The sequence below is a fragment of the Electrophorus electricus genome, chromosome 13, assembly GCF_013358815.1.
Source record: "Electrophorus electricus isolate fEleEle1 chromosome 13, fEleEle1.pri, whole genome shotgun sequence".
NCBI classification, from domain to species: Eukaryota; Metazoa; Chordata; class Actinopteri; order Gymnotiformes; family Gymnotidae; genus Electrophorus; species Electrophorus electricus.
The window spans coordinates 4968333-4990161 of NC_049547.1; the positions used below are offsets into that span (position 1 = coordinate 4968333).

General features: G+C 42.7%; 1 protein-coding gene across 5 annotated transcripts in view; it reads left to right on the forward strand.

Moving 5' to 3' along the window:
- nhsl1a (NHS-like 1a) overlaps window positions 1-21449 on the forward strand; it is a 43772-nt gene extending 22323 nt beyond the window's left edge. For 4 of the 5 annotated variants that reach the window (XM_027012881.2, XM_027012884.2, XM_027012883.2 and 1 more), the window contains exons 2-8: window positions 9031-9183; window positions 12026-12147; window positions 13469-13661; window positions 14372-14503; window positions 14806-17988; window positions 18937-19063; window positions 20477-21449. In XM_027012881.2, coding sequence (XP_026868682.2) covers window positions 9031-9183; window positions 12026-12147; window positions 13469-13661; window positions 14372-14503; window positions 14806-17988; window positions 18937-19063; window positions 20477-21077 — 4511 coding nt within the window. In that variant the 3' untranslated portion in view covers window positions 21078-21449. Of the gene's footprint in view, window positions 1-7254; window positions 7455-9030; window positions 9184-12025; window positions 12148-13468; window positions 13662-14371; window positions 14504-14805; window positions 17989-18936; window positions 19064-20476 lie in introns of those variants that run through there. The other variant, XM_027012882.2, reaches the window with a different exon arrangement.
- The last annotated feature ends 380 nt before the right edge of the window (window positions 21450-21829 follow it).

Below are 21829 nucleotides of genomic sequence, written 5' to 3' on the forward strand. Positions count from 1 at the left end.
AACTTTAATGCCTCTCTTTATATCATCTTTGTCCCTCTTCTTGAAGTCATTGTTTTCCACGGATCTCCTTTTCATGGGTATTTACCCATTGTTCACTCTGTTAAATATAAATGTATCATTATACATTGAATATAACTGGACAGTGTGGACAAAATATCAAGGTTACACTAATTTTACAAAAATATTATCATAGTATAACAATACATATAAAATAATGGCTTCAGCACAAAGGTTTCTTTTGGCCTTGTACATTTTATGTGATTGCTTGCCAAAAAGGCCCAAAATGGTCCAACACACTGTGGGCTGTTCTGTGATGGTGTCTTATTTTGACAAATCCATCTAAATTAAGAAAGCAAACGATTTCAGCTTTTAAAAAACGTTATCATTGTTCCTTGTTGGGAAGCAAATGCTTTCTCTATCCCGTTGTTCCTCTTTGCCTCTCTTTCTTGTTATTTTTCCCTCTCTATTTATCTGGCTCCCTTTCTCTCTCTCTCTCTCTCTCTCTCTCTCTCTCTCTCTCTCTCTCTCTCTTTCTCTCTCTCCTATCACAGTTCTTCATAGTGTTATGGAATACTGGGTCTCAGAACAGGATATTCATGATATTCATGGTGTATCATGGCTGTTACAACATACAGTTACTAGTTTCAGTAAACACCTTGTAGTTGTACTGTTACATAGCCTGTCTGTTGCCATGTACAGTTTTTGTTAGTAATCTGCTAGGACTTCATCCTTGGCCAGTTTCTGACCACAGAGCTGCTGTTGGAATGAATATTGCACCCATCTGTTTCATCGAAGGCCTGACTGCCCAGCACCCACTACCACGTAACTGCCATGTCAGTCTGACTCATATGTTAAGAATGGTCCATTCTCATATGTTAAGAATAGGTCAGCCATGGTCAACAGTGGTCCTGGGGCCAGAAACGGACCAGTGATGAATGGCATAAATGGTGGTCCACAATATATCATTTTAGCAATAATTGTATTAGTGCCATTGCTGATTTTTCTGTTGGGTGCTGTGAACACCCTGACTAATCTCAAAAATTCCGCTGTGGGTGTATAAAGAAACAGCATTCATATGTTCCAACAGATGTTACTAACTTTGGTTAGAACAATACAAGCCAATATTTAACAGAAACATACAAAAGCTGTGCAAGACATAATGTAGTTTAAGGCATATCACAATTACACTATGTAGCTGTATTAGTGCAATATAATATTTTAGTCTATATGGTGCAGGTCTAGAGGAGCCTAGGGCCTGCAGAGGTTATTAAGATACATGTTCATATGTTTTACACTGGAAGAACACACTGCAGAGAACTCCATGCCCATAATAAGAGTCTGTGGCAGCAGTTTAAAATCTGGTTGTGTGCACTCTGCAAACCATGGTGACCTGTAGGCTATACAGATTGTATGGTAAGTAGTGTAATTACTTTCAAATAGGCTTTATGTACAATGCAACTGCCTATTGTAAATACTGTGAAACAAGAATAGGACTGACCTCCTGGAATTTGTGTCAGTTTTTAATTGACTATCTTCTATACATTCAGATCTGTTTTAAAAATTGCTTTTTGAGTTACTTTTTCTGAAGTAAAGTTCTTCCGCCAGATGGCGCCACCTCCATTAAATTTGGTACGATGCAGGATTTTGTAAAACCCTCCCCAATAAACCGTAGCAGCAGAATGCATCACTATGACAAAAATTATGCATTGATTTTCAGTTTAGAGGGCTCTTAATGCTGTGATTCGCGTAGGTTCAAGACCAGATAAAGTCACCAGCCTGTATCAGATGTCGCCCATCTATAGTTTCATGTGGCTCTGGTAAGAATGTTATTAGCCTTCTTTTCTGAGTGCTGACAGTGGTGCCTGTTTCACAAAAAAGCAGTGATACAAGGGATGTGACCGCTGTAGCAGACAGCTGCTAATACCGTGACACAGCCGCTGAGACCTGCTGTGACATGCGCCATGCTGCTCTTCATCACATCTGAAAAGTTAGGCCTGCTATCCACTCTCAGATGTACTGAGATCAAAAAAATGAAAGAAAGGGTGTATTTTTACATGCAGTTAGAATCAGTAAGTCTTTTCTTTCACAAAAACCTGTCCAGCACAATTTCCAATGTTAAAGAGAATGTGGCGATGCATAGTGGCAATTGGTGATTAATTACCCTGATTCCGAGCCCTTGATTGTGAGGATGTGGTGATGCACGTCGGATTGGCTTTGGGGAATAAGGGACCCATCTTGATTGGCCGTTTTTCTTTCTCTCCTGTTGTCACGTTCCAACTGGCCAATGGGCACTTGCCTAATGTGTACAAGCTCCAGGAATACGAATTGGATCACATACAGAGAGAGGCTGCATACTCAACTGATTGCTTGCAACATGTCGAGCATTTTTCTGAACGTCTCGGTTGTGGAATGCCATGCATAAAAAATGGTCAGTGAGCCAGATGCCTGGGAGCAAGTCCAGACCCTTGCATTTCTCATTTCATGAAATTTTCATGAAATGTTGAGTTCCCTCATTCAATTCAATGACGCAAGCTGCCATGAATTCAACAATTTAAAACGCTTTAATACTCAGTTCAACTGTTTCTTGCAGTTGAAAACTGAAAATAAATCCATCTCGAAATATAGTCAGCATTTGTCACTACAAACAATCCCAGTAGGTGTTTTTATATCCACGTTTGTATATAATATACATGCAGAGTCCACACAAAGCCCCTCCCCTGCTCAGATCATCCCTTTAATGAACAAGAGTAACAGATAGCTTCACGATTCCAAAAGGGCCCCTCTGTCCCCTGCTGATTTAGCACAGGAGTCATATTTCCCATTTCGCTGGCACTGACCCAGTTTCCTGACACAGATATTGGCACACTTTTTCAAGCTGTTGCTGGGGGAGACATTTCATAGATCAATAACCTGCATATGGCCAGGCCTATAGAGTAAAGACGGACCTTTATTTAATTTATTTCGTCTGTCTGTGGGTCTGTCCACTGTAATGGCTAACTGCTTGTCTCCATAAGATACTCATGGAAAACAGTTTGCAGTCATAATGTTAATTCACTACGACCTATTTTGGACTGTTACAAGGCATAGGTTTGTAAAATATAGATAATATAGTATAAGATTCCATTTATTTAGCTTCACATTATATATATATAATATGTCTTGTGATGCATTATAACAACATTAAACATTGATAAGCACAATGTGGAATGGTTAAAGGTTATGATGCATTATTTTTGATAAAATGTATTTTTTAGCCTTGATTATTTTGAGCTAAAATATGTATGCATGCTCTAGGGATGAAATTGTTTGCCAAGAGCCCACATAACACCTAAGCTCATTAGTATTTGTCAGAATTAAAGTTCCTTATTTGCATGTTCTGTGTTATCAATATTTTTCATGCATGTATTACAATATATTAATACACTATTACTACTCTACTGCTAGTAACCCTCAAAAGATTAACCTGGAATAATTACAACAGATTTTTATCCAGTGAGTGAAACCAGACGTCCATTGCATCACAAGCCCAGATCTCTTGTGATGACCTCTCTCTTGTTATGGTGCTGTATTGGTGATGTGTAAGCTGAGCAGGCCTGCAGTGGGGACTGCGTCTAGTGGTTTGTCCATGCTGAGCTAATGGAGCAGACCCCAGGCTCCTCTGCGGACCCCAGGATGCAGTAGCTGCGGCACTGCAGTGGGTAAGGTGATACTGACCTTTCTGCAGTAGCCCACTCAAATACACCTCAGAGGACTACACCCCCTCCCCGCTTGCTGTCATTCAAGTTGCTTTGTTCACCATTGATTTGATAGTTTCTCCCTAATGCACATTCACGCATGCGCATATCGTTCATTTGGTAGCAGCATTTAGGCTAATATGTTGCGTTGTAATGCATCAGTTCCCTAGAGTTTAAATGTGATCCATTACTTGCACACCAGATGCACAGTCCTTTTCATACTGACCTGCACCTGATGAAATCACTTTAAATTGCTTTGTGGCTTTGGTCAGAGTGAGTGGTACGCGCCTCTCAAATGTTTTAAGAGCCTCGGACTATGCTGAGAATTTGGGAAAGTAGTATGTTTGTAATGATTGCAAGATGGAGGGCATCACTAAGCTGTCACCAAGTGGGAATTCATTGTGCTTCCTTCAACTTGCTAAAACTTGGTTACCGTAGTAACGAAGCCTACGCACAGTTGCGGCATCTTAAGGGTCAGACTTGGGGTTTCGCAGCATGCAATAGCCATGGAAAAAGCTAAAGCTTCCTACCGCGTTGGCTAGGAAACTTTTGTCCCTCAGTGTGTTTTGACATATGACCTCTTTAATGCACCATGAATGCTTTGTGCGTTTAAGAGGTAGCTGAGAGCAGTGTTGTGTACATGACCATAAATATGAGTCAGCGCGGTCACAGGCATTTATTGGCAGTAAATCATCACAGGTTTGCTGAGGAAGACCCATCTGGATGCTGCACTTAGCTAAGAAGCTGCTGAGGAGTAGGAGTATCAGTCTGCAGCGCCTTATTGTACAGATGATGTGATCATATTTTTTTGTTTGTTTACTGGGGTCTTTTGCAGTCTTTTAGTGAGAGGGTGCACACAAACACCCACATTGTCTCACACTGGTAACTTCACAGAATTAGTGTTTTACGTCTCTAATTTCCCCACAGTTCAATCAAAGCAAGGCCGATGACCGGCCAGTCACTGTTGAAATTGGACCTGAATGCCTGCATTGTGCTAAACAAGATATGAAGGACCGATGATAAGAGCTCTAATAACGGCATGCCTTATGTGGTTCTCATAATCACTTAAAGCACCCCTCTCTCTTTCCTAGTTAAGAGGACTCACTAATGGATTTGGACTCTCACATCTAATCACTGAAAATTCAGTTTTTCTCTGTGAGGGCTCTATGTTTTGACAAGCTGACCTTTCCACTTGTGCAGCATCACAGGCAAAGGATATATGAATATAAAAGTGATTGTTGAAAAGATTAATTTGCATATGCTAATGTTGAAAACAGGGGATGTGCCATTTTTGCACAAATCAAAGGCCAGGTTCCTTAATTCATACCTTTAATTTATTTTTGATATTTGGATCTGATTAGTGTAACATGGTGTCATTTAACAACACTGGCTCACATCCACATTAACTGATGTTAAATGTACAGTAACTGAAATAGGACTCTCACTTTCTAAGAAACTGCATGCTTATCCAAGAAATGCTTGTTATACTGCTTGGTGAACAAATAGCATTCTGTGGTCACATGAAGGAAGGGTGGGCCTACTTAGCGGTTAGCATAGAAGAAGTTGGTTGAATACTCGTTGGTTCCTCTTGAAGTCATAAAATTGTAGTTCATTGTTATTTTGTGGTTCTCTGTTCCTTCACTCTTTTCATGGTATTTTCTTCGCTCATCTGGCAGATTTACAGAGGCACACAAAATAGTCGAGAAACCCAGTACACACAATGGTTTTGTTCCATAAACCCCAGACTCATTAAGCAACTATTCAGTGTTAGCATGCCAACGCTAATGTGGTATTGAACTCCCAACTGTGCTCTGCTAGGTCTTTCCTATGGGAATAAGTTCTGTAAATCATTCAAGTCAGTTAAGTGGACTCCTTTACATTTGACATTATACATTTTCACCTTTTCACACTAAGAGATTTGTCAGGACCCGAGTCTTTCAAACAAATGGAGCAGAGTTACCCCAACGTGTAAGTCATCGGGCATATCAGAGATAACTCCGAGCTGTTCCTAGAGCAGTTTCCTTTTACAACAGAGGTGATAGGTCTTAGTAGACAAAAACAAAACCTCACCCCAGATCAGCGATCAGGTGCTGTGATGCCTATTGAAGGCAACCCCAGCTGTGTTGCTCACCTCCTCATTGTCACGGTGGTTCCTCAGGGGTGGTAGTCTGAGTAGCAACGGGCTGGTTTGTCCACGTCTGGCAGTGTTTTATTCTTTATTGAATGTGCTAGCTGAGAAACAGAGGGGGCCCTGCAGACATGTCTGCTTTTGGTCACCAAAGCAGGCAACACAATAACATCAACCAAGCAGAAGCTGAGGCCTTAAGGCAGCTGAAGGTGTCCTCTAGATTACCATAATTCAACTGATTGGAATTTGCCTAAACTATGGAAAGATTTGGTGATCATACCTTTTGTTATGCATTTATTAAGAAATCAAACAACTTCTTAGCTTGGAATTTCTACAGCTACTTTGCGAAGTCAGGTTGCTATAGCTAGTTTTGGATGCTACTCAGAGCACTTAGAATAAGTATAATTAGAATAGGTGGTCAGTGTTTTCTAACCTATTGTAGATTCATATACTTTATTAAATCGCCAATTATGCAAGAAGTAATGGGTTGCATTAATGGGGTGACATGACCTTGACAGCCTTAATACAAAGAGAGGAAATGCTATGGATCTGTGCTAGCCTAAAATTAGAATGAATTTGAATGTATATGTAAATTTTGAATGTAAAATGTAAAGAAAAAAAAGACTGCAGTTAAAATCGGCTCTAATTAATGTCGTTAATGGCCCCAGAAATGGTCCATTCAGATGTTTCTACACTGAGTCTTAAGAGAACACTGTCATCTTAAGTCCATAGGATCAAGCAAGATTGTATGTGGTGAATGGAATTGCTGTGCAAATCACTGGTCTCAGTTATCTACAGCCTCACGTGTGAATATGCTGACGGCTTCATTCATGCCTCATTTAGAAGAGATGGGGAGACCCCGAGTCAGAGAGAGAGGGAGAGAAAGCATTGTTTCTTGTTACTACGGTGACGGGACACTGCAGTACTTCAATGCTACACATCAGTAGGATGGGGCGATTCCCTAATTTAAATCTTTGCCAAGGTCTGGGATTATTATTTTTTTTAATTCCACATTTTTCTTCTCGTTTGAACTTCCTAGAGGACAGAAGTAGGAGGAAGGGAAGATGGAGGGTGGGTTTGCACCGGGAGAGAGGACGATAACACTGGCTCCCGTTTGCTCACGTCTCAGCATACCTTTTGCAGACCCGAGGAGAAGGAGGGAAGCACACAGAGCGAGTATGGTGGGAGGGAGTATGTGAAAGAGGCAGCAGGTATACATCCTTGGGGAGTGTTGTGTGTGTGTGTGTGTGTGTGTGTGAGAGAGAGAGAGAGAGAGAGAGAGAGAGAGAGAGAGAGAGAGAGGGGAGGGGCAGTTAAATGTAGCTCTGCCAGTCAGCGTAAAATGAGAAGAGTGTGTGTGTAGTGTGGGCAGAGACGGCGTGCCGCTCCGCCTCAGCACACTCGCTCTCTCATCTGCACCCCACGCCCCACACACACACACGCATACACACAAACACTGTAATGCTGGACTAGCTCAATCATAAGCGTATCCTCCCAGAGGAGACCAGCACCCTGGTCCCGGCTCAGAGCCGCCACGATGGTGTTCATCAGTGCTACTCTCAAATCTGTCATTAAGTACTTCAAGAAGAAGGGTAAGCTCCTCTCCCTGCTTTGCCATCAGGTTTACCCCATCGCTGCGTCGGCTCAAGGTCAGGTAGGCACCCGAGTGGATCAAGGCCTGGGAAACGGCATGGTAACGGCATGGTAACGGCATGGTCACAGCGGTCTCCGTGCGTCCGGCTAGGAAAAGCGTAGCCTGCCCGATGGAGAATGAAGGCTGGTGTAGTGAAGCTCGAAGCCACTACTTGGGATGCCTTGTGGTTACTCAATTAGTGGAATGTGTGGCAGATATGATTCTTAAATGCGCTTTCTCATGCAGTTTCTCTTTTTTGGATCGTCTGTTTGAGGTGGTGTTAAGTTCTCGTTCAGCTCTTTCCAGTCTCTGCTGATGCTGATGCATTTTAATTAGAGTTGTGCACTGACCCTCACTGAGAGCAGTTTCTGTTTGGTCATCAGTTATTTTGTGATCACAAGCTAATACGATTTTCTCTGTAATGTATCTATCTGACTTCATTTAGGGATTTGTTAATAAGGAATGTTAAATGAACGATAATTCATGAAACTGACAAGGGATTTTGTTGAAGCTGGGTGTTTTAGGAATGAATGCTTAGTCCAGATGTTGTCACCTTGAACAGTGATAACAAATGTCTGAATGTCTGAAACTTGAAAAATCAGTGTCTATAGGTTTGTAAATGGTGTGTAAAGGGCACAATGACTACAAAGACAAGAATAACATATTTGTCCAAAAACCTGTAAAATGTATAGTATTATATTATCACACGCTTTGAACTAAAACGAATATCTGTAACCCGTTCGGCACTTATTATTTCCACCAGCTGCATGCGTCTGACCTCTTACAGCCTATGTTATTATGAATCAATAATCAACGTGCCCATACAGCATGATGATGTGATTGGCTCCATTAAGCCTGGAGCAGGGTTCTCGGCACATAGGTTGATCGCGTAATGTAGGTTGCCACGGCAGCTTTTACAGGCACGTGAGAGCCGCGGTGGTGTTCGGGCTCTCTAGCTCTTCAGTGCCAGTACCGTACATGGAGCCCCACTTGCGTTGTTGGGGCTGTGGACCGACGCAGCCTTGGAGACGCATGTTACCTCGCTGCTGCACCCCCACCTCATCTCCGGCACACGCCAGTGCAGCCAGCACACTCACACTCTTCATTCCCCAGCAGACATGGGTCTGGGTTCAGAATTTTGCTGAGAATAGGCAAAATGCATTTGTGCTGGATGCCAATAATTTAAAGGTTCATATTCCATATGGATTTGTAGAGATTCCTTTTGAAACTAGAACTGGCTTTTAATGTTTAATGAAAAAAAATCAAATAAAACAAAAATTAATTAATCAATCAATCAATCAATTAATTAATTAATTAATTAATTAATTAATCGATTAATAAAGAGGACAATAAAATTAGAAGTGAGCAGTTCTAAGTTAGGTAACTTGGATTCAGCTGTCTGAACTCTAAACACTGTTCAAGTTAGTGTAGCCCTGGTGATTATTCTATAACCTTCACCCTCGACCTTTGAGCTTCACCCAGAGTCACCCACCTGCACATTTCTCTTTTTTTCTCTCTCTTTCTGTCGCCGGCAGCTGTGTCCAGCGTGGATGAGGAGAGCAAGTGGTCAGTACATTACACAGCTCCGTGGCGTCAGCAGGAGAACATCTTCCTGCCAGGGAGCAGACCACCCTGTGTGGAGGAACTGCACCACCAGGCCAAGGTCAACCTGAAAACCGTCCTCCGAGGTGAGAGACAGAGGAAGATGAAGGAGGAAGAGAGCACAACATTTGGGCAAAACTGGCATGACGTAGAACTCTAGGAATATTTTTAGAAATGTTAAAAAGTGTGTAATAGACAAACAGAGCACTAAGTCAGGTAAAATATGGGAAAGCAACATAAAAATAAGATTCTTTCCTTTTGGGAACACTTTGTTACTTTCTATGGAATCTATATTTATACCATTATATTTCTTCAGACCACATTTGCAAGTGGTTGACATTAACTACCATTCTGCATCTCTTTGTAATACAGTGTACATCAAATAGCCATGTTTCACATTGACTCTTTTAGTATGCAGTTAGTACATGGACAGATAATACCACTATTCTTCATGGAGAGATTTACTGATCTTTTCAAAAACAAGTTAATGAGTAGATCACACCACTTCCCAACAAAAGCCCAACAACAACAGCAACAAAAAACCTCCCTGTCTAATAGAGTGCACTATAGCCTACCCCGTACCCAGTGTGAGATTTCATTTGTTGTTTGACCTTTCTTTGTTCTAAGGCCACAGCTCAAAGGTCCTGCTGCTTCATTGCAGACCAGATACTCTTAGCGCCTCACGTGTTTTTTCAAATCTGTTTTGCCTGAATAACTGGTAAAAGGTGTGTGTGTGTGTGTGTGTGTGTGTGTGTGTGTGTGTGTGTGTGTGTGTGTGTGTGTGTGTGTGTGTGTGTGTGTGTGTGTGAGCCCAGCAGATGGAGCAGGTGGTCCACCTTTATTTTCTGCTAAATCTGGCATCTCTGTTGCAGACTAGTGAATACTTATTAGAAAGATCACCTTGTACTTAGCAACGATGTTGAATGTTGAAAGTTTTTGCTATGGTGTAATGAATATGAATTAAATGCTTACAATAGGATTTACATTCAATTTCTTATAATATATAATTCATTAAAATAACTATTTCATATAGAACATTTCATTCAAAGGCCAAGAACCATGTCAGAGGCCAAGAACCATGGACATTGTAAACCTCTTTTATCCAAGTGTCAGATGCAATGACACAGTTCCAGTGTAATGACAGGTAATTACGATTAGTGATTTAAAAAATACAGACAAATATGGTTTTGAGGGCCAGGTCTGTGTGCCTCTCTTCGACAGAAAGCCCACTTATGTCAGGTAGAACCTTTTCATTGAAAGTAAAATGTCATTAGAAAGGGTTCTGCTTCTTTCAAAGGGTTCCCTAATCTTAAACTTAAAGAGCTCTTTTAATACAATAGCATGTCATATCTGGCCGAACACGAGCAGAAATATAAAGAGATGAAAGGAACTAAACACAGCGGCTGAAAGTGGAACCATTGGTTGTGTTGGGAAGGTTCACCACACCAAAGAAAGGAACATGAGGGCATGACCATGAGTGTTTGTGTGTGTGTGTGTGTGTGTGTGTGTGTGTGTGTGTGTGTGTGTGTGTGTTGTGCACTCCCTGTGAGTGTGTGTGTGATATAGTAGGGTCCTAATGAGGCCACTCATTAGGGCCCTTCTGCTTTGGGATTAACAGGAGGCTGTCACATGTACCCCCACCCTGTCTCCCACAGTAAGAAACACTGCATTCACAATTGCCATGTCTTGTTATTATCTCCTTAAATATGACTAAAACTTGAACATGCTAATAGAAGGAGACACTGTGTGGTAAATATGAGGTAAATGACTTCAGTTTGAATTGCTGGATACAGCTCAGCTACTTGAGCCGTGTTGGTACACCACATGGCATGTGTGTAACTACAGCTGTATAGCTCCATGGTTGATGTCATAGCATATGAGGTGAGCCCATTCCTCTTGGCCTTGCGGAACTGTGTGTTCAATCTTAACACAAGAACAGCAAGTGATTTGTCGTGCAAAAGTGATTTAACTTATTTGATGAAAAGTACTGGTGAGATAAGGGAGCAGAGGAGGAGGTTCCTCAGCAGAAGCCTGTTACCATAAGTGGCCACTGCCTGTTTCTGTGTTGCATTTCCATGGTCCTGATCATTTCTGGCTCATCTCCATAGAGACTGTGTCTGGAGTGTGTGGTGCTGTGTGTTCAGAATGTAGGCCATGTGGCTCCAGCTTTCTTTATATGTCACCTTCAGCCTTGCTGAGGCAGCAAATCTGGAGAACTCTGCCTTTGGTTGCCACCAAAATGCTGTTTAAAACCAGCCCTGTGCACTATTGGCTTATCAAAAATCACTGTTCACAGCTGCACGCAATCTGATGGCGTAGGTGGTTATTTTTCTTTACTGGGTCGGTGTAAAGCAGAGACGCTTTATATAGTCAGTGGACCTCAAAAGAAACACTGGTCCTTCTCTGCAGTGCCCTACATGGCAGAGATTGTATTAGGTCGTAACTGAATTATGTCCTTTTGAACTGCGCATAATGAAAGATTATTAACCTGTAGGATGAGGTAATTACCTCAGCCTCTGCAAAACATTATGAAAAGATGGAAGTCGTGAGAGTGGGCGTGGGGAAGCAGGGTTTCATTGGAAAAGAGAGAACGCCAGTTGAAATAAATGGTGATGTACCCCCCTACTGCATCGACCATAACCCAGAATTCATGAAATATTCAGGTCAAACTGAGATCTCCTTGTGTATGTTAGTTTTTTTGTTTTGTTTTTTTTTAGTATGGGATATGGTTGTTTCCGTCTTTAAAGAAGAGCTGTCATGTTTCTGTTATACTATGTGAAATTATTTGATTGAAGGTCAGTCTCAAGACAAGTTCTGCAAGAACACTGCTGTAGTTTCATGGCACTGAAGTTGAGAAGTGCTTAAGTCCCCAACATCATAAATCTGACAAACTCTTTATGTTGGGCGGTTGTGTTTGCCTTCCCTCAGAATGTGACAAACTGAGGAAAGATGGCTTCCGCAGCTCCCAGTACTACTCTCAAGGCCCGACATTCTCCTTGCCCATCCCCTCCAATGGCTGCCAGGACCAAGATGAGAAAGATAAGAAGAAGGTAGACTTCCCAAGAACACTTGTAGTCACACTATATTCCATATATGGCAACACTGGTGTCATAGCTCAGCCAATAGCTTTTGTGACTGTCCAAAGGTGAATCCAGCCATAACAAAATTAAGAACAGCAAATGTGGACCTAAACTCAATCTAATCAAATCTATTCTATATTATTAATGGAATTCAGTAATGGATTGCAATGTTAGACAGTCCCTGTTTTGAAAACCTTCTAGTTTGTAACTCTCCAGACTGTATCCAATACCTTTGGCATTCAGTCTGCTTATAGATACAAGAACTGCAGTCATTTGCATATCTTGGAATAGATCAACACTGTCCTTCTACCGTTCTTTAAAACGTGAATCCAGTGTAGTATATTGTTTTGCACCGCCCTCTAGTGGACATTTCTAGAACACTTGCCATATTTGTAAAGGCTATCTAAATTTGCTTTAGTATGCTATCGGCTACTTTCCACAAAGTAGGACTATTTCATGTCTGTATATATCCATCCATATTGGTTTATATCTAAGACAATTGTTTGTTTTTCTCTCAACAAGTGGTCTAGAGTACTGGACCATTTTTTAAAAGCTTTCTCTCTCTGCTGTTGTTCAAAACCTTGGAGAGAAAAGGTACAGCTGCTTGTGCTGCTGCTGTGGTAGGCTGTGTTAGCACTGTGCGCCACTATGAGAGGGGGTCGCTCCTCATCCCTACAAACCATTCTAGCTGCTCCACGCAGAAGCCTCTCCAGTGCTTGTGCTTTCCCGCTATCATCTAGAAATAATACAATATTTTCTAACTGTAACATTTGCCTGAAACAGCACTTTGCATCGATGTAGTTGTACCTTGCATTTATAAGTCCTTTCAGTTACTTGATCATGCCGCAATACCAGTGCGTGCATTTATAAAACATGTTTTATATGTGTAATAGTAGAAAGATAATGAGCTTTTGGTAGGACATTTTACAAAAAAGTAGTATATTAATGTGAGATGTAGGTTTGTTTGATCTGTGTAGTTACAGTAAAACAAGTACTGGGGAGGAGTTTATGGAGGTAAACAAACCCTGTAACACTAATCTCAAATTAACATGCATAATTTACAGGCCTTTGGTACATTTTGTTCTCAGAAATATTTCAGTTACAGTGTAGTGCATTGAGTCATTCAAGAGGAGTTTGGAGTTCATTTCTCCCTCTTTTTAGCCTCTCAGCCTCAGCTGAACAGTCTGGAGTAATGACCAAGTACAACGCAATTCGCTTGGCCATACGTGGATTCAGGCGTCGTCAACCGAGCGTCATCCTCTTGACGTCTGAGTGCCTGTGTTGTGTTCAGTCCTCAGAGTCATCAGTGACAGACAGCACGCTGCTATACCCCGTGACTCCACAGACCGCTCTGCTGAATGCCGCGTGGGACGAGAACACAGAGAGAGTCTGGAGCAAGAGTCTGCCCTTGCCCACACCAGAAGAGAGGATGAGGCAGCGTGCCCAGGCTGTGGCGAGCCGTGTAGTTCCCATCAACATCACAGGTACTGGACCGTGGACGGCAGCACACTCATCTGGAGACGACTCCGCGAAGGAGCTTTTTGTGTTTTACGTGCACCAGTCTTTATTAGAAATGATGTGTTTGAAATACATTGTAAGTTCCCAGTCAGAGAGTGTGGCCCATGTACTGCTTTGCACAGTTTGTTCTTGGAATCCTCTACCCTTCTTCAGTCTGTTTCTGACCACAGGACTATTGTAGTTGGATTTAGGGGGGCACTTCCAATTTAGCAGTGACACTGGCAGGAAAAAACCCCAGCAACACTGGTGTGACTGATAAGCTTTTACCAGGTTTAACACTGACATCTTGCCACTATTATGTGACTGTAAGTGCTGTGTTAAGAATGGTCCACATCCATATAATGTCCCTAAGTAGTGATCTTAGTGAAAAATGACATAGTGGGTGGATAACGCATTCCGCCTTTCAGTAGATGGTCAACAGTCTGTAACTGTACCATTATAAAATGCATGTGTAGGTGTTCTTAATAACGAGGCCAGTTAATGTATGTAAAACTTTCGTATTTGTAGCAAAGTAGCTTGTGACTACAAAAAAAAAGATTTTTCTTAGGATATAGCTTTTTATTATTTTAATAAGGCTGTATTATGATATTGAAACAGTTTGGGATGTTCAAAGAACTCAGACACCGTTTTGACAATCGAGAGATACGTGTTCTAAAAAAACATTTTCTTATAACAGGTGAGAGCTTTGACCGGCAAGCAAGTTTCCGCCGTACCTTAATTAACACTGATACACTTATACGGAGATCAAAGAAGGTAAAACGAAGGAAGACAATTACAGGAGTTCCTGACAACATTCAGAGGGAAATAGGTATGGCTATAGGCGTTGCTGGATTTAATCCTGTCTTTATTGTAGATGCTCATGCAGCAGGCTCCGGTCATGCAGTAGGCATCTTGTTCTCATGACAATATATAAAATGTAACTTTATTTTCTCAAGTAGTTATTAAAAATTACTCTTTTGTTCCTTTCTTCTTCTTAATATCATATTCATAATTTCACTAACATAATATTAGTCAGTCTGTGTTGTATGTATTTCAGTGTTTTCTTCAGCTACATAACTTGCATTAAAATAAGTCTAATTCATTTTCATTACCTTTTTAACTGTTTTGCAGCCACTAAAGGACAAACTGAGCTCAGAATTCAGTCCATGTACATGCCCAGCCAGTACTCCACCCTTGGCCAAGTGGGCAGTACCAACTCTACCCTGAAACACTCAGACACGCGTGACTCTGGCTGTCAGACAGACGAAGTGCGGATTGTGCAGCCCTCAATGCGCAGGATTCGGGCCCAGCGGGGTCATGGCATTGCTGTTCAAATTGCCAGTGTCTCCCCCTCCACCTCAAGCAGCATCTCCAACATGAGTGACCGCAGTGGTGCTCTTCATTCCACACAGCATAACGGCAGTGAGCGGGGCTTTCACAGTCTGCCTCGACAAGGAACTTCAATCAACGCTCAGCAGCACGAGCCCAAGCACAGCAGTTCCCCCTACAAGATGATCAATGGCTCCACAAGCTCGTTACCTTACCTGCTTAACTTGCAGCATGTCAGCCCAGCAACACAGCACATGTTATCCCATTCCAGAACAAATACGTCTCTCGGTTCCAAATCTCCCGAATTCCAGCGTTTTCAGAACGGACAGCACACTATAACACGAGACTACATGGTTGCCGGTCACAATAACAGTCCGACCTCATTCTGTCCCAGTAATAATCTACTGAACTCCAGTGACTTTAGTTCAAGCCACTTAGCACAAAGCTTTGGCACAGAAGAGATCTTGTTAAAGCCTGTGTCATCTTGTCCCTCTGACCACTCATTCAGCACCGCTGGTACCTCTGCTGCCTCCTCTCGCTGCCAGTCCCCGGCCTCCCTCCATATAGCCACCCACACAGAGACTGAGTCCCAGTGTAGCACGCTTGATGGAAGAAACTGCAACAGTCCCAGTGGTGTGTCAGAGAGCAGCACTCAGAGCTGCAGCACCCTGACCTCTGACCAGTGGACATATGAGTCTCCTCCAAAGGGCCCACGTGTCTCCAATTGCTCCTCGCCTGTCGGTCAGGTCTACAACAGCCTGGAGTGTTCACCCAGCAAGACAGATTCCAGCTCGCTGTATTCGGTTGACACAGAGGGGTACTATACTTCCATGCATCAGGACTCAGGTCTTAAGTCCATTAGCCATGGTTATATCAATAAGTCAGGTACATCGAAACGCGATTTGTATGAATGCAGGGAGCACCACAGCCAGTGTGACCACGCAAGTCTACACAGCAACCGGTCTCTGACACGCAGCATTTCCTTGCGGAAAGCTAAAAAGCCCCCGCTCCCTCCGAAAAGGACTGACTCTTTGCGGCGCAAACCCCATCAAAATCCCCAGCACAGCGAGACGGCCCTTAATGAGCAGCTGATCTCCAGCCTCCAGGAGTCTCTGGAAAGCCACAGTGTAACACTCTCTGGCATACTGCCCTGCAGTGGATTTGAGGATCCATGGGTTGTGCGTCCCAGGAGCCAGAGCACGGTCAGCACAGCAAGCAGTGGACTGTCAGCACCAGCTGCTGTGTGTCCAGTCACACCCACACACAGCGATGGTGATAGCCAGCGCTCAGAATTTGCAGAATCATGGGACTTTTGCATGGACTTCCCACGCTCACGATCTGAGCAAGGTCCACCCTCCCCAGCTGTAAGGTCAGTAAATGTTGGAGAAGGTGCAGGAGGATTCGCCAGTGCATCTCAAAATAACGGATTTCCATTAGCTGATTGTAGTAGTACCAGCGTAAAGTCAAAGATGGCTATATCGCCAGACAAGGTACCACAAGTGGCTTCACCATCAAGTGGTTATTCAAGCCAGTCAATTACACCAACTGGAGGTACACCAGTAACATCTCTTCTGAGAGCCAAATCTCCAGCAGGAAAGCCAAAACCAAAAGTCCCTGAGAGGAAGTCCTCCCTGCGGTCCTCCTCTTCCTCTACATCCCTGTGCTCAAACACTTCAGATTCAATCAGGAACCTTCCCACACCTCCACCCCTACCTACAACTTTGCATGGATTATTTGAGTCGATTTCAATTACACCTGTGTCCAGCTCTGTCACAGCATCAAAGGCATCCATAACCCCACCACCACCACCACCTCTTCTGGCTATATCTTCCACACTAGGGAATAAGAAAAGTGCAACCTCACTTTTGCCACCAACACCAGAGAAATGTAAAACATCCAATACTTTTCCTGGCCTGCGCTCTCCTCTTTCAGACGTCTCAGATTCTCTGTTGATGAGTGGAAATACAATAAGTCTTGTACGACCCTCACCAACTCCTTCACTTGCTCTTCCAGTGCCGTGTGCTCCTGCCTCACCTCCCACACCACCCTTAGCTGGGACAAATGTTCAAGCAGTTACCCCTGTAAAAACAGCAAATCCTATGATATCTGTGGAAAGTGTGGAAGCAGAGAAACGTCAGAGACCACAAATCACAGCCCAAGCTCTTCAGATGGTACAGCTCCGACCAATAAAACTCACAAAGTTGGAAAGCATGTTCTCAGATATTATTACAACTGAGTGTGCTCGTGTGGATAAACACCAGAGGCAAGAATCCAGAAGGAGTTTAGACAAACCTGCTGAAACAGAGGTTCTAGAAAACATAATCACTCTAGATTTTGTCAGTCCACTAGAGAGAACATCAACATTTCCTGTGGAGGAGTTGTTGGGAACACCTAACATGCAACCCTCTGCTTCAAGTGAACCAGTTAGGAATACGCAGTCTGATGAGAATATTCTAGCACTTTCTATCAATTCAAAACCTTCAAGTACACCTCTTTCTTTCTACAATCCTCTACAATCCACCACTTCCCCAGTTAAACTTCAAAGCATTCACAAAGAGCAGAAGCCTCCTATATCACCTAAGAGGTCCGGTCTTTCTCTGATTATACCACCCATCCTGTATCAGCCTGTTTTCAGCCTGAATGATCTTGAGCCTCTTGAGGTTACTGGCCCAGAGGTGTCTTCAAAACTAGAGGCACTAAATAGTACTTCTGACACAGATAGCATTAACATGCAGGAGATTCCATTACAAGTGCAAATAGAGAGTGATTCTGGAAATTCTACTCCAGTGGGCCCCTGCAGCCTCTCTCTCAGCACAACGTTTTCCTCAGACAGTCTGAATGATCCTCAGCTCCCTGCCCTGGTCCTCAGTGAGCAGGACCTTGGATTAAGTGATAATGACCTTGGGCTAAGTGATGACAAAAGCATTTCAGATGATGGGTCAAGCAGCACCTCAGGATCAATTATCTTCAAAGATGAGGAAAATGGTGAGTTATGATATTCTCATGTGTTTGAATGCATGTGATATGACATTCCAACACAGGCGTATCCACAACTGTGTCTCTTAATAACATTATAGAGGAGCAAATAATGTATGTTCTTGGCATAGGATAATTGACATTTTATTTTCACTCATTGGGCCCATTGAAAGCAAAGATATTGTGTGGTGTGTCAAGAGTGAAAATAAAATGTCAATTATCCTATGCCAAGAACATACATTATTTCCTCCTCTATGATGTTATTAAGAGACACTGCTATGGATACACTCGTGCAAAAATGAAGAAAGTGCAAGCCTCTTTCACTACAAAAAAAACTACAATCTTCTAAATGGCCCCTTTTGTGGTGGCACAGATGATCACAAACTAGATATTTTCCTTCCATTTGCTACAATGCTTTACAAGGTGATAAACCTTCTGTTTATAAGCCACTCTCACCATGGTTCTGGCCAGATAGGTTGTAGATAGTAAATAACATGGTTTGCTGTATCTCTCCAACCCATCTCCCTGCAGTGGGTGATGACACAGAGGATCCCTCTACACCACTTCCCCCGCAGTTTCTGTTGGCTTTTCATGTGTCATCCTGCTGCAGGAATGACTATTTCCCTCGTAATTCGTTTGATCTTACATGTTATCAGTAACACTTTCTGGCTCTGTGAGTGGGAAGGATGGAAGTGGGAGGAACAGTGGAGGTTAATGGGTACAGGCTTAAAGTGTAATATTCGCAGCTACCGCGCAGTTCGGCAACGTGCAGATACAGCAAGCCGGCGACAGCGGTTTAAGCGGGTGTGAATAATTAAAGGCGCTGGAATTGTACGTGGTGGGGCATTCCAGTTAGAGTTGTTGGCAGATTTGGTGTGAGACTACTGGCTTTAAGTTAAAAAGCATAGTTACCAGGTAGTTACCAGGACTTATGTGATCTGTTGGTGCATGTCCTAGGTGCTGTGTTTGACTCCGGCACAGATAGCTCCTCTCCAACTTCCAGCCTGAACGGAGAAGCTGTCGACGAGATGATGACCCCTACTCGCCTGCGTACTACGGAGGACCTCTTTGCAGCCATTCACAGGTATTCTGAGTTCTGATGTAGATAACATTTTTTAATCTTATCCATTTAGTTATGTAAGCCATTGATTTTAAATGTGAGCATTAGTATTGCTTTTAACTATATTTTAACAATTTATATAGTTAACATCCTGTTATCATTAGATGCATGAAATCTTTAAAATATATAGTTATATATTTTCAGTAATAATTTGTGCTATTATGAATACTATTACAGTTCTTTAGCTTATTCTTTGTCATTCCATTATGTGTTGACCATCAGCTGTAACCTCTGATTTCTGTTGAGACATAGTGTTGTAAAGTACCTAAAAGTAGGCTAAGTACCTAAAATGATTTGCACAGATGACCAGTTCTAGTGGCAAGACTGACTTACAGGTATATCAGCACAAAACATGTCTCAGAATTGTTCTTAGCTGGTTATGCTTATTCCACTGTTGTAGAATTTCAGTTTTTGTTATGTAACTTATGTCTTTTAAAATGTATAGATCTGTAATTGTGAATTATCTGTAATTGCCAGGAAAAAAAAAATAGAAAAACACTGCTACCACTTAAATAAGACTCCTCTTGGTATCATTGAAATACCAGTCTTGTGCTCACAGCTGCTACCAGCCTTCTACTTATATGAGTATTGATTCATTGTCTGAACTTGCATATCCCTCTGGAGCAGTCTGTGAAGACAACATGAACATTCAATTGCAGGTGTGAAGTGGACCACCATGGTCACTGACTTGTTGCGCTCCCCTGTAGTGTCGTGAAGCCTGGGTTTTACACCTGTTAAGAATGTAGTAGTTTCCTGAACTGATTAAATATGCTGTGTTGTTTCTCCCTCTTTGCACTCACTGGTAACCAGAGTTATTTGTTACTGCGCTCGTGATGTAGATTCATATCGCTTGAGATTTGATTTTATGTGGTCCCTAGGTAAATATATGCAGACCTTAAAACGGGCTTTATTATGTGCAATTCATAGAGTGGTAGTAAAGGAGCTTTCAGCAGCTCTTAAGCCACAGCCATGGGGCATGCAGATGTTTTCTTAGCTGCTTGTCACTGTTAACATGTATAAATCAAAGTTTAATGCCCTGCAAAAGTAGGCATTAAAATACATGTGCAAGGCAGGCTGTGGGATAGATGTATAGTTACTGCCAAACAGCACTGTATTTAGAGGGAAAAACGAAAAATGTACAATAAGATCTTAAAACTTATGAATATATTTTCGTTTATTGCCTCTTTGTCATTCTACCTTGAAGTATGACCTTTATGTTATGTCCACTGAATTTTAAAGCTATTTTAAAAGGAAACTAATTTATTCCATTATTTTGAATTTATTTCAAACATTCTCTCAATTTCAAATCATAAAGCACCATGTGACTGGTTATTTTTTGTAATCACAATAAATACAAATCTTCCTCATTGTCCACAGGTCCAAGAGGAAAGTCCTGGGCCGCAGTGACGCTGAGGAAGAGCGCCCCCGAGGCATGCTCCCCTCACCACCCGTCACCCCCACTGGCCCCTGCCCTGGCCTGCCTGGCATGTCCCGTCAGAGTGGCTCTGCCCAGCGGGGTGTGCGTCGTTCTTCCACCAGCAACGACAGTTTCAAAGCCCTGCTCCTGAAAAAGGGCAGTCGGGCTGAACCCGGCTCTCGCATGTCTGCCACTGACATGCTCAAGCGTACCGATCCCCGCCTCCACAGGGCTGACGTGGAGGCCACGCCCCCCGACGCCCCCTGCGCCTCACCGGGCCGTAGCCGGAGGGCGTGTGAGGAGTGGGCACGCACCGAGGGTGCCTTGCCCCGCCTCTCTCCCAGCCTGACACCCTCCAAGTATGGCCGCTCCAGTACACCGCCCTCTGCTGCCAGCAGTCGGTATAACAGCCGAAGTCGCATCCCAAGTGGACCCATGACTGTGATCTGTGAGAGGGAAGGGGAACTATCAGAGTCGGCAGATGGCTGCCTCACTGTGGAGGTTCCCTTCTCCCTGTCTCTGGCCTCTGGTTTCACAATGTGTGCACAGGGCAGCACTTAGATCAGAAGTGTTCACAACATGGAGATTTTTCCACCCAGTAACAATCAAAGAAGAAAAGGTCATACAACCATCATCTCAGCTCCAGAAACCCTTGAGCACCGTGATGTTGGTCAGTACACAAGCTTGTACTGGCCCAGGAAAGACACCGGAAGGGGGAGGTGGATTTTACCACTATTTTTGTTCTTCTCCCTAGGAAGTCTTTAATTTTTCAAGTGAGAGCTTTGCCAACGTATAAAAAAATTGTTCTTTCTCCTTTGACAGGTTAGAAAATGCAGGACTAATGTAGGTTTCCTTTACTGATAAGTTTTAGGAGGAATGGAAGACGGTTTTTCAGTGTGGCTGGATTGTGCCAAGGTTTTCCTGCCTCTCTGTTCATGGAAACATCCAGGCTCAACTAAGCACTTACTAACAATGGCTTCACACAATCCTCCAACACCTCCAAGCATGCACAAACTGTATGCTTGAAAAGCGGGGATCAAACAGGAAATTGTGTGGTCAAGAATGGATAATATATGTTCAAATGGGCACATAACTGAAATGTAATAGTGAAGTTGCTGAGGAATGTATGTGAAGATGTGATGGAATAACTGGAGATTTTTAGTCAACATTTAGAGATTTCAATCATGTAGATTTGCACTATCCTTCTAATTCTAATTTTTGTTGTACTGTGTCCAACAACCTTCTCTGTCATTTAGATTAATTATTGTTTCATCTCTGACCAACATAAATTTAAAATGTCACAATATATTAAA